This window comes from Sus scrofa, chromosome 14 (assembly GCF_054392235.1).
Source record: "Sus scrofa isolate SSC_HxYL_T2T_F1_AM1 chromosome 14, Sscrofa_HxYL_maternal_Yorkshire_Landrace_v2.0, whole genome shotgun sequence".
Lineage (NCBI taxonomy): Eukaryota > Metazoa > Chordata > Mammalia > Artiodactyla > Suidae > Sus > Sus scrofa.
The window spans coordinates 157,944,766-157,957,423 of record NC_139396.1 but is presented as its reverse complement, the minus strand read 5'-3'; the positions used below and the strand labels follow the sequence as shown (position 1 = coordinate 157,957,423).

General features: G+C 48.1%; 2 protein-coding genes across 35 annotated transcripts in view; one reads left to right on the top strand and one right to left on the bottom strand.

Moving 5' to 3' along the window:
• The window catches only part of ADAM12 (ADAM metallopeptidase domain 12), a 380,482-nt gene extending 372,093 nt beyond the window's left edge, over positions 1-8,389 (top strand). For 4 of the 5 annotated variants that reach the window (XM_084995853.1, XM_021072593.2, XM_084995855.1 and 1 more), the window contains 2 exons: positions 437-567; positions 3,385-8,389. In XM_084995853.1, the coding sequence (XP_084851979.1) occupies positions 437-567; positions 3,385-3,445 (192 nt within the window). In that variant the 3' untranslated portion in view covers positions 3,446-8,389. The remainder of the gene's footprint in view (positions 1-436; positions 568-3,384) is intronic. The other variant, XR_014827150.1, reaches the window with a different exon arrangement.
• Positions 1,596-12,658, bottom strand: part of FANK1 (fibronectin type III and ankyrin repeat domains 1) — a 113,684-nt gene continuing 102,621 nt past the window's right edge. For 9 of the 30 annotated variants that reach the window (XM_084995895.1, XM_021072604.2, XM_084995894.1 and 6 more), the window contains 6 exons: positions 12,579-12,656; positions 12,445-12,489; positions 10,556-12,344; positions 9,444-9,540; positions 2,718-2,870; positions 1,596-1,991 (listed from right to left, as the gene is read on the bottom strand). In XM_084995895.1, coding sequence (XP_084852021.1) covers positions 12,276-12,344; positions 12,445-12,489; positions 12,579-12,656 — 192 coding nt within the window. In that variant the 3' untranslated portion in view covers positions 1,596-1,991; positions 2,718-2,870; positions 9,444-9,540; positions 10,556-12,275. Of the gene's footprint in view, positions 1,992-2,717; positions 2,871-3,029; positions 3,222-8,886; positions 9,820-10,555; positions 12,345-12,444; positions 12,490-12,578; positions 12,657-12,658 lie in introns of those variants that run through there. The other 21 variants (XM_021072603.2, XM_084995897.1, XM_084995906.1 and 18 more) reach the window with 7 other exon arrangements.

Genomic DNA, 12,658 nt, shown 5'->3' with positions numbered 1-12,658 from the left:
TTAGCGGATTCCGCCAGACGGGAAGAAATGAATGTGTTGCTTGAAAAGGTTTTCACCAACTTCGCATTTAGGCCGTTACACCCTGAAAGGAAGCCTGAGAGCACAGGCAAGTTGACACCTCCTGGGTAGCATCAGCCCAGAAGCACCAGCATCAAGCGGACTTCCAAGGCTGTGAGCACCGGGGTGTCTTAGGACCCATATCTGAGTGTTTGTAACCAAATGAGCCTACAGATAAATCGTTAACAAGGGTCACCTCCACCACACACACACACACACCCCTGCAAGGTGAGAGGGTTGCACTCAAAGTTTACAGGAAGTGAACCCTGTGCTGTGTAGCCTTAACCGCTCTCCAGGGGACTCCGATGGCTCCTGGGGACAGTGTCTTGTCCAAGTTCAGGGCAGTGGGGGTCACGCATAATATTGTGGTTTGTTTCAGGGAACGCGTAAGCCAAACCCTCCTCAGAAGCCTCTGCCTGCAGATCCTTTGAGCAAGACGACCCGGCTCGCTGGCGCCTCCACCAGGACCCCGGGACAGCAGGAGTCTGCGCTCCGCCTGGTGCCCCTCAGGTTAGTGTGATGCACCTGCCCCTCTTTCTCCCTGAGACGGTGGGGGGCAGCTGCACTGAGCCCTGCTGCTCAGCCACAGGCGGACACAGGGCAGGCGGTGCAGGCTGTGCTTCCTGCATTCCTCACCCCTGGGAATGGTATAAAATAGATGCGAGGGCAAATCTAGAACTAAGTCGGAAGCAGCCAGGAGCATATAACCACAGGCATCACACGTTGCTGTTAGCAGGGATCCCAGCCCACCTCCGAGAGCAGCTCAGGGTCAAGGAGACCAGCCCTGTCAGACAGCTGTGGCTGTGGACTCAGGCCTGGCCCCATCCCCCAAGAGATGCAGAAGGGAAGTCGCCAAGTGGTGCCATTATGAAAGCTGGACACCTACCTCCAAAGCTCTCACTTGGACCATGACAGCCTCTGCCCGATCACTTGGATCCCAAGAAAGGAGGTGGGGCTGGCGGGCCACGGATGGAGTAGGCAATGGAAGAAGTTGGGCTAAAGAAGCTGCTGGGCTGTGGGGGACAGAGTAACTGGAAGCTTCCCCATATACACACCGCAACAGGTGTGAGGACCCACCTTAGAATACAGCTGCAGCTGGGCTCATGGCTTCTGCCCTCCCTCAGGGCTCCAGAACGCCCAGCCCTGCATCTCGACCTGTGCAGGAAGGTTACCCCAGTACTGGGGCTGGAGCTATTAAACTTCCAGAATTTTGCAAGCAAGGTGTGTTAGGCCTGGCCATTCTTAAAACTTAAGTTAGGCAGTTCCCATTGTGGCTCAAGGGTAATGAACCCAACGAGTATCCATGAGGACAGGGGTTCGGTCCCTGGCCTCGCTCAGTGGGTTAAGGATGCGTTGTTACCATGAGCTGTGGTGTAGGTCGCAGATGCGGCTCAGATCCTGCATTGCCTTGGCTGTGGTGTAATCTGGCAACTACAGCTCCAATTTGACCCCTAGCCTGGGAACTTCCATGTGCCTTGGGTGAGGCCCTAAAAAGCAAATAAAGAAGAAATGGTAATAAATGCTCAAAACTCACCTCCTTTTGTTTTTTTTAATACATTTTACTACAATCCACTGAGGTTACCTGCATCTGTCATTTCTGCATGATGGAAATGCCACTGACCCCTCTTCCGTGTACACACAGGTCATGGTGGCAGCATATTTATACATGGAAATCAGCAAACAGGACAGATCAGCCCCTCCCAACCTCCCCCTCCGGTGGGTAGTTAAATATTTACCAGCACACAGATGGGTTAAACCCTCAGCCAAACCACGGTCCCGACACACATGCCCCCCTGGCAGGCAGCTTGCTTGGTGAGCTCAGAAGAACCAGAGGTAGGGGTGTGGGCCAGGCCCCAGGTTCGGTAATTCAGCATCGCTGGTGGGGGAGGCACACAGTCCCAATTTCATTACAGCTCTTGGGAAAAATGTTTGGCCTGTGAAAGAGAGAGCCGCTAATAAATCTCAGAGATAAAGCCGGTCAAAGGGTCGGGACAGTGGTTTAATTCCTGACTACACAAATACAGAAAGCCTGCAAAGCATCCTCATTTCACTGCGGTTTGTATGCTGATCCTGAAGTGACTTTTCTTGTTCAAAAGAAAACATCACTTTACACAGACAAGAAGAGGGGTTGACCCTCCTTTTAAAAAAAAAAAAAAAAAAAAAGCGTATTGAAGTATAAGCGATTTACAGCGTGGTGGTAATTTCTGCCGCACTGCACGGTGACCCAGTCAGAGACATGTATTCTTTTTCATGTTCTTTTCCATGATGGTTTAATCACAGGATATTGAATACAGTTCCCTGTGCTACACAGTAGAACCTTGTTGTCTCTCCATTTCTGTATACAATAGTTTGCATCTGCCAATCCCAAACTCCCTACCCATCCCTCCCCACCCCCCGCCCTGGCAACCACAGATCTGTTCTCTGCACGTAGGTTCATTTGTGCCATGTTTTAGATTCCACGGTTAGATGCCATGTGATATCACATGGTATTTGTCTTTCTCTGACTTGCCTCACTTAGTATGATCATCTCTAGGTCCATCCATGTTGCTGCAAATGGCATGATTTCAGTCTTTTTTAGGGCTGAGTAGTATTCCACTGTATATACGCACCACATGGGAAGACCGTCTTTTTCAGGGACCTCAGGCTGTGGCCCGTCTTACCTCTGCCAGTTGCTGACATCAGCACAGGCTCCTTTGGGCGTCCTCCCGGAAGGCGGATCCTCTGCACGTTCATTTCTGAGGGATTCCACATGCCCAACTTTGCCCTCATTCTCTGGAACTGAGCTAACCCAGCAGCCGCTGGGCACATCATGGCTGGGAAAAGACAAGATAGACCAGCCATGAAAATATACACTCTGTTTGAAGAGTCAGTACCCCAGCATATCAACTGTCTTGTTAGTATTTTTCTATGTTGATTACATATTGAAATACTACTACTCTGGACATAGCGGGTCAAATTTTATCAATTTTTACCTTTTTATGAGGCTGCTAGAAAATTCAGTGTTACACGTGAGGCTCGCCTTTGGGGCTTGCGCCATTTTTCTGCTGGATGGCGCTCTTGCAGAGTCACCTAGTGGCTGGACGGAAGGGGTAGCTTTGGAAAGGGTCCTAAGCTGCTGAAGATGCTGCAGCCCTCCGCACGGTCCCTTCTGTGATCCACGACCCCTGCCAAAGGCAAGAGCAGCCTCCAGCCCCCAAGCGGGGGCGGGGGGAGGGGGGTGTGGCTTCTGATCCTGGAAGCGCAAGCCAGGGCGCCTCCATCAGAAACCGCCAGCAGGGCCTCTCACAACAGTTCTGTTTTCTTCTCTCTCGGTTGCTCTTCCTGAAGACCTGCTCCGAAACAGCCCCATCAAGTGCCCAGATCTACCCACCTCGCCTCTGCCAAGTGAGAAGCAAGCCCACACCTTTTTTCAACAGTGAAGACAGAAGTTTGCACTATCTCTCAACTCCAGTTGGAGTTATTTTTAGTACCAACTTTTAGGATTTTTTTTTTTTTTAATGTTTAAAACACCACGATTTGAAGAACTTTGAGCTACTGCCGTCGGTGCTGTGCTGTGCTATGGTGCTCTGTATACTTGCTCAGGTACTTGTAAATTATTAATTTATGCAGAATGCTCATTACAGCGCAGTGCACTGTAATGGGCGTGGGGGTTTTTTGTTTTGTTTTTTAACCATCACTTGAGTTTTCCATGGAAGGAAGGCTTGTTGTGCTTTTAATAGTTGAGTGAACTTGAAAAACCATGCTTTGATGGGATTCTGGACAGGATGTTTACTTTTGGATGGAGGCTTTATGTGAGAATGGTTCCCCAGCTACCCATGGGTGTGGCTATGGTACCAGACACAGCTCAAGAGACCCCAGGTAGAACCCTGCGTGATTTTTTTTTTTCCCTCTGGAACCCCTGATCTCAGGCCAGAGCCTGGCTTCCAGTGCAGGCTGTGCCTGGCTTTCAGGAAGAGCCAGGGCCCCATCACAGCTGAGAGGCTGGCCCACCAGGACTGCCCCTTCAGCACTCCAGGGCAGCAGGAAAGGACCTGGCTTCTGGCCGGGAAGCTTTGGCGAGGATCTGGGTTCGCAGAAAGGAATTCCAAGGTGTGGCCACTCCAGGATGGAGACTGGAAGGGAGGCCAGAAAGAAACTTGACCTGGAGCTCAGCAGCCATGAGCACACATTTGGAGAGCAGGCAGAGAAGGTTGCTTTATAGAAACCCCAAAAACTTCTTTTCCCAGCTGCCCTTGACAGAGGGCATCGGCCCCTTGTTTAGAGCAAGAAAGGGAGCCATTCTACCAGACAGCTACTGCCCAAGCCCTGCAACCCTCCGTCTCCTTGGACTGTTCGTACATAGCTAAACAAATTACCACCTTGTCTTAATACAGTGATTCTGTGTTCAGACAGACAGATGAGGCTTTCCATGGGACCGTAACTATTTTCAGATGTGAACCAGCAAACCGGATCTAGTAAATCAGTTCTCTAGATAAAAATCTCCTTTTATTGCAAGGTTCAGCTTATTAAAAATTAGGCAGAATCCCCACACTTGCAGAAACTGCAGCCATAACGGAGTGCTGTGTTCACTGGGATAAAGCTTGTGTCTGCGAGCCTTGTGAGCATATGTTGGACAAAGAAACCTAAGTCGCTAGTAGGGTCTCTTGGGGGCATCCTATTTTCCCAGCTTGGCTGCAGGCATCTTTGAAAGAAGCTTTTAGCGTAAAGTCTGAATCCATTTCTGAAGCACTTGCAACCCATCTGCTGAGCACCATGGACTGTGAGAAGAACATCAAATTCCTAATCCTTAATATTCAGGAAATGCAGTCTTGGGCAGAAGCCCCTTCCACCCTTCACATGTCTGACTGGGGAGCCGTTTTCACAGGGTCCTCTTGAAGATGCCTGTATCCAAGGGCAGGAAAAGCACAGAATTACTCAGACAAGGTGAAATGCCATGATGCCTCTGTCTTCTGAAGGTGGGGTCACATGGGACTCGTTTCCACATTAGGAAGCAGTTGACACCACTTCCACAATTCACCCTGTTTTTGACAGAGACGCCATCTAGGGTCATGCCAGTGGTTTTTCTATGCCTTGAAGCAGAAAGACAAAACGTACCAAGAATCTCGGCTTGCCTTCCAGGAAACAAGAGTGCATTTAACTCTCCCCCGGTTCCCACCGTATCTAGGCAACACGGGACTCGCGATCGGGGATCCCCTCAACAAACCCGTGTCCCCAGCACACACGCAAGGGAACTCAGCTCTGATACATTCCAACCCCTACAGCAACTGTTTATCATGCCATTATCAACGTCTTACAACTATAAAGCCACGCTAGAAAATACGACTGCTGATGAGTACCTACAGAATGACTGTAACTGGTATTATATTGGTAATTCTATTAAGGCCAAAACATACGCTGTTGAAAAGTTCACAGACTTTGTATGGTGCATCACGTGTGGCTATTGCCTTTGTAGAGGCCCAGATCCTCAGATCAGCATCGTAACCCCTTTTGGTGCAAGGAAGAGGATGTGAACTTTTTTTTTGGTCTCTTCTTGACCGTAATTCCTGTGCTTCTCTTCCCGAGAAGCAGGAAGAGTTTGGTATCAGAGGTGGCTAATGCTGTGAGCTCACACCTCGTCATCCATGGCCGCTTGGGGGCCACGGCTGATGACACAGTCTTATCTCTACAGTCCTCGGTGCTTTTATAGAGCCATGCAATTTATTTGCTGGAAAAGAACATATTTAAACCTAATAGCCCCTGACAGGCCACAGATAATATTATTGAAGAGATGATACTTCCAAATGCAGGAGCTATCAAATGAAGCCTATCTAGCAATAACTTTCATGTTCATATATCTTAGGAAAGGAGCCAATAGCCAGGTTGCTGGGGGGAAGGGAGGTAGTCCTCTCTCCCCCCCCCCCGGCCTTTTTTTATATCCTCATAGACGATAGCAACTAAAATCAATACTTATATTTCGACACCAGTCTATTTTTACTATTTTTTAAACTGTATAGGCAAGAGTGATAGCATTGATGTGCGGCTAGAAGGCCCTCGCTGAGAGTCAGCGTGCCTGACACAGAGGTGGCCCTGAGAAGCGTCACTGCCCTTCTTCCTCTGTCTTGTAACAGCCGTAGGTTCTCTGACCCCGCTTTCCTGGGAAATAGACAGCCAAACTTCCAGGCACCCTAGTGACATGTTTTATCTCGTGAAATTTTGTGTAAGTTTGTTTTCCTGACACATGGAATCAGATGTGTAGCAACCAAGAGAAACAATGCCTAACATTTTCCATTGTCAAAATATGCACACACAGCCTGCACTTCCCAGTGTGAATTTTTCCAGCTTACACATGTGGGATGACATCACAGAAACCGCAAGAGCCACAGTTTCAACTGCATGAGAATAAATACTCCCGACCCGTCTCAAAGGGGACGTTTTTATGCCTTCTTAACTTTATTAGGAATTCTCAGGCTGAAACCACGAGCCATTGTTCTCTGGCAAATCAATGCAGCACATCAGCGGCTCCCCCCAAAGAAAAACAGCGCGGACACTGCGCTGCGGCCGAGGTTTCGGAGGAGCCCACCATCTCCCACGGTGCTAACAGGAGCTGGTGCTGGGCCGCCTAGAATGTTCCAGCAATGCTCCAGCCCCCTTCTATGGGCCCTCAACTGCTGTTTACAAAGCGCTCTGAGCCACTGAGACCCCGCCAGCAAGAGGGCGTGGTGCCTGGGCAGGAACCTGACCCCTTTTCGGGTTTTGATCGTGAGGTTTATTTCACTGAAAACTTCCCTAGGTGTTTGAGGGGCAGGAGGGCCCAGGGCAGACGGCCTGGTGAGCCTTCCTAGCTGTTATCAAAATGGCCCTGGCAAAACACAAGTCCCCCAGATAAGCTCTACCCCCAAGGGTCTCCCAGGGCCGGTGCTCACTCCCCGGGCGTGACTCAGGCTGTAGAGTCTACACACCACGGCTGGCTGGTGGGGAACGTGGCAGCCAGGTGCCACCTGTCCTCCTCGCCAGGGCTCATGAGTGGGCCATAAACACACGTGGACACAGGCAGCCTAGGCTAGGACATCTCCCTGCCTCTCTCTCTCACCCAGACACAAGTTCCTCTCCCAGGTCAAATCCAATGCTGACGCCTCCACAATCCCCGACCAGTCTCTGCATGTGTAGCTACTTGCAGCTAAAGTGGTGATGCAGCAGCAAGTGGCCACCCCACACGTGCACCCACTGGCTGCCCAAAGCCCAGCCTCCTCCAGCTGCACAGCGCAGAATGACCCACCTGCTCCCGCAGCAGAATCCCTCCCAGAGGCACCTCCCACCTAAAGACATTCCAATGTACCTGTGATTACAAAATTCCCATGACTCACTCTGCACTTCCTGTTGGCATCTGTTTCTCTTAAACCTACTTGAAAGCTCTGATGGTCATCCCAGTAGCGACACTCTAAGAATGATTCAGGAGCCCCGAGCGGAGAACTGCCTCTGCGGTGATGCTCTCCCAGAAGCCACTCAGCTGCACGTGAATGAAATGTTTCCCTGCTTTGCATACAGAATGTCCCCTCTTCACTTTTGGGAAGGCAGTGGCAGCTTGCAGTCCAGCCTGTCCCATATGAGAAAAGCTCGGAGAAGAAACACTGCATCTAAAATTGTTCCAGTAGCCAATGATTGATAGCGACAGCCAGATGGAACACAATTAAAGGAATTCTCAGTGTGATTTGGCTCCTCTAGGTTGAATACTCTGTAACCAACCCTGACTTTCCACACCATCTTCAACAAACGTGCCTGTAATTGTCCTTCCAAAAGCTACTTTAGTCCTTAATTCACATTTGTAATTCAGGCAGAAGAATAAATATCATGTGATCATTTTAGTTGGATGAAGAAGTGGGTTTATGTTCATGGTCATGGCCTATGAGCAAGTACTTAAGGAGGAAGGACAGTGATAGAAAAAATACCTCCATCTAGAATGAGAAAATCCCCAGAGTCCAAGGCAGGACAGGTGGCAGCAGAGTTCCTTGCTCTCTCATTCCCTCTGTCAGGTCAGACGGGGCCGCAGAAAGGAAGGTCCACTGTTTGAATGTGTGGCACATACAGTGTAACTCTTTCCAACTTGTCTACAGGCTATTCAGCACAGTGCAAAGTTATAGCAACTAAACCAGTACATTCATTTTATAGCGCTTCATCCATTTATAATGCTTTGGTTTGCTCATTTTTTTTTCACATACCTTCTTATGTTACAGTCTGTTACTTTTGTACACATTTCTCATTTCGGGTCTACAGGTAACACAACCTGCTTATTTCCATAGAAAAAGTCATTGTTACAGATATTATATCCAATAAATGGTATACAGGTCAAGATAAAGACCGCGTCTCGTTCATTAGTGAGAAATGTAACCAAACGGGGGAGGGGGAACGCTCGTGTAGCAAAATGTATCTGTAGTCTCATCCAGGCTGGATGCCTGAGGAACTAAAAAGGACGGGGAGGTGGGGGGTCCAGGGATACACGCTGCAATCCACCTGAGCCAGTCAGATGACGGCACAAGGAGAGATGCCTTTATGCCTTTTCACACACACGGGGGGTAGAGAGGAGGGAACCTAATGCTTTTTTTTTTTTTTTTAATAATATGATATACACACCTATCGGAATACATTTTTTTTTTTTTTTTTTGGCCTCACTTGAAGCATGCAGGTATTCCCAGGCCAGGGATCAAACCCAGGCCACAGCAGTCGCCAGAGTGACAATGTTGGATCCTTAACCTGCTGAGCAATCAGGAAACTACCCAAATACATTTTTTAACTCACCTCATTTTTTGAAAGAGATAAATTCAAAAGGCAAGCAAGCAGGAATAGAAATATTAATTAGGCATATCAGAATAAAAGTCTAAAGGTACTGGAAATCTATTACAAATACTTTGAATAGTATTTGAATATGACTTTCAATGTCATAAAGAAAGAACCACAGAAAATACCAAAAAAAAAAAATAGATTTACAGAGTGGGAACAAAGTCTTTGTTCTAACCCCCCACGACAAAGCAAGGAGACAAAAACTAGGCACATAGAAGACCTCAGCAAAGGTAATATAGATCAATGAACATAAACAGATCGAGATACGTCTATCAAATGAGAAACATACAGAATACACCTTTCAAAGTGGTTTTCGAAAAAATTATATCATTTTGTATATTAATGCACAAAGTAAGACTTGAATGCATTATGAATTTTGATTACAAGTGGTACAAATTCTCAAGATTATAATACACTTAACGTAGAACAACAATCTACACCCTAGAAATGCAGTGACTCTTGAGTCAAAGATGAATGGCAGGTTATTTGGCAAATAGAAGACAAAACCATTTATAATAGCACACTCCATAGCCATGTTTCTCAGGCTCCTTGAATTAATTATAAGAACTCACCTGGGATGCTTGTGACAAAAATCCATCGCTCCTGCCCTTTCCCTGGAGATTCCAATCCAGAGGGAATTCCAATTCAGAAATAACAAGTATAAATAAGCTGGCAAAAATAAAACCATGGGTTGCTTCTTTGGGAAAATTTTAAAGATGAGATAAGTCACCATCTAATCTTATTAAGGAAAGTTATTTTTTAAAAAAGTACAGGAGTTCCCATCATAGCTCAGGGGAAACAAATCCATGAAGGCAAAGGTTCAATCCCTGGCCTCACTCAGTGGGTTAAGCATCTGGCATTGCTGTGAACCATGGTGTAGGCTGCAGACACAGCTTGGATCTGGCATTGCTGTGGCATAGGCCAGCAGCTACAGCTCTGATTCAGCCCCTGGCCTGGAAACATCCATATGTCACAGGTGCGGCCCTAAAAAGATAATATATATATATACACACACACACACACATAGCATATAGAGTCCAGCAGCTCACTGTAACCTAATAAGATTACATCAGGAGTATAATGATGGTTTGATTACTATTTGATTTGAAAATCTAGTAATCCAAGTCAGCAAACTGAGAGCCTGTGGGGAAATATTCCATTACTGGGGATGCTAAAAAGACATTTGATAAAATTCAGTATCCATTCCTGAGTTTTAAAATGCCTGAACAGTAGTTCCAGTCATGGCTCAGTGGTTAGCAAACCCAACTAGCATCCATGAGGATGCAGGTTAGATCCCTGGCCTCACTCAGTGGGTTAAGGATCCAGCGTTGCCACGATCTGTGGTATAGGTCACAGACATGGCTTGGATCTCTTGTTGCTGTGGCTGTGGTATAAGCCGGCGGCTACAGCTCCGATTGGACCCCAAGCCTGGGAACCTCCATATGCTGTGGGTTCGGCCCTAAAAAGACCAAAAAAAAAAAAAAAAAAAAAAAAAAAAAAAGATGTCTGAATAAAGTAAGACTGGAAATCATAGGACTTGCGAGTTGCTTCAGTAGAAACTTAAATTCACAGATACATGTTAGGACTCTGCAAGCAGGCATCTCGTTGGCTATGTTCCACTGTCCTGACAAACCACGCATAAATTCCAATGACTTACAACACGAAAGCACCATCTCTCACTCACAGGTCACATCCATTCTGGGGGAGCTTCGGCTCTTGTCACAGGATCCCTCAGGCTGCCAGAGCAGCCTCCAGCCAAGTCACAGCCGGTCTTGTGGTGGAGGGAAGAAGGACGTGGGGAGTCTTCAGCTTCCACTCGGAGGGGCTGGAGCCATTTCCACTCACACTTCCTAGACCAGGGTCAGCCCCATTACATGGCCAAGCTTGATGTCCACACTGAGGGGCGTGTCTCTTTCCACAGCTCATCAATATTAACGACAGTCGACTAAGAAATGAACTCAAGGTGAATGTCAGTATTGACCACAGCAGGGAAAGGAGCCTTAGAAAGTTGTGGCTACGTTCTGATTTTTAGAGATTTTTTAAAAGTCTATTCTAGCAATTTCTTCTTTGTATTATTGCACCTGTGGCACATGGGAGTTCCCGGGCTAGGGGCTGAATCAGAACTGCAGCTGAGGCCTACGCCACAGCAACACTGGATTCAAGCCGCATCTGCAATCTACGCTGTGGCTGCAGCAATGCCATATCCTTAACCCACTGAGCCACAAGGGCAACTCCTCGTCTAGCAAATTTAAAAGGCATGAGAACTGGCACAGATGTCGAAACCCTAGTGAAACATCTAAGGAGAGGAGCAGATGACACGCAGACCCAGCTCTCAAGGTGGCTGTTCTATAAATGGCATGGAATAAAGCTGAGAATTTCCAACATCAGTGCAATTGTGGGTTTTGCCCCTGTGCCCTTCCCAGAGATCTTTGGGGCTTTCATTACCTTCTAAGTGGTCTTCCCTGCAGAGAAAATTCCAGCCCTGTGCAGACTTCTCAGAGGGCCGGGTTAACCAGCTGTCTCTGGAGACAGGCAATGCCAGGTGTCAGCTAGCTCCCCTCTTTGCTGGTGTTTAAGTTAAAGCTCCAGCCCATGTGTGTCTGACCTGCCAACCGGCCGCCCTGGTCATTCCTCCTCATCCCTGAGCTGAGTCATCAGTCTCCAAACCCTCTCCGCCCCAAGGACTAAATGTAAATCTACTTCCTCTGTGGCAAAGTCTTCGACAGGCCAGCAGGCCGGGTCTTTCACTGTCAGGGCCTGAGTGTCCGCAAACACACTCTCAGACAGGTCTGTTCTAGAAGGACTGCCCTTCGCCCAGACTCATACTGCAGAATGGGCATCTTGAAATCTGTACCTTGTGCTTTGATGTGAGGCCAACCGCCAAGCAGCAAAGTCTTGGCGTGGCCTCACGGGCTTTCTGGAGGAGCCACCCTCCAGGAGGCACACTGGCCTGATGACGTGGCCTGGGAGGCCTTAAGTGGGGAGGGGAGGACAGAATTGAAAACACGTGGGGGAAGGGATAGCCACTAGGGCCTGGGGTGGCTCAGAGGACAGCGTGGAGGGCAGGAAGGGAAAGTGGAGGACCCACGCACGTGTGTGCAGCTCCAGGACCTAAATTTTTTGGTTTTTGCTGGACTCCAAAAGGCCCAAGTGCCGGGAGACACCCTCCCCAGCCCCCACCCCACCTCCTGCTCTGCAGACGCCCAGGGATCACATCATGGCCACTTGTGCTCAGGTAAAAGGCTGGATTTACAAGTGGGAACAGGTGTATGTTACAAAAGTCACGGTGACTCTTCAACTAAATAAATAACCAAATGTCTGGCCTCAGGAATGCAGAATTTTGTCTCGCTCAAGTCCCGCTTTGCTTTGTCTCACGTGGCTTTCAGAGGTAAGAGGCGCCCCAGTCAGCAGACAGATGGCTTCTTCTTCGGCATTTGCTTTTTTTTCCTTTCTTCTAATAAGGAGACTACATTCTGGATAAACAAAAACAGGTGCACGTAATCCAAGGTTTGGGGTTAACTGGGTTTAAGTGCTACAAAATTAGCCTCGAAAGGACAGAAAGAATGTCCCAACCTGTCTGTCAAAAACTCTGGCCATTTCTAGGACGCCTTTGCCGAACTGAAAGAGAAAATGACAGAAATTCTCTTGCATCTTTGTTCCTTCCTCCCCGCCCGGGAAAACCTTTACATGAAGGTTGAGCCATATACCTCGTTTTTCACACTCGCATCTGCCCCTTTGTCAAGAAGTAGCTGGACTAGCTCTTCGTGATTATTCAGCACAGCCACCT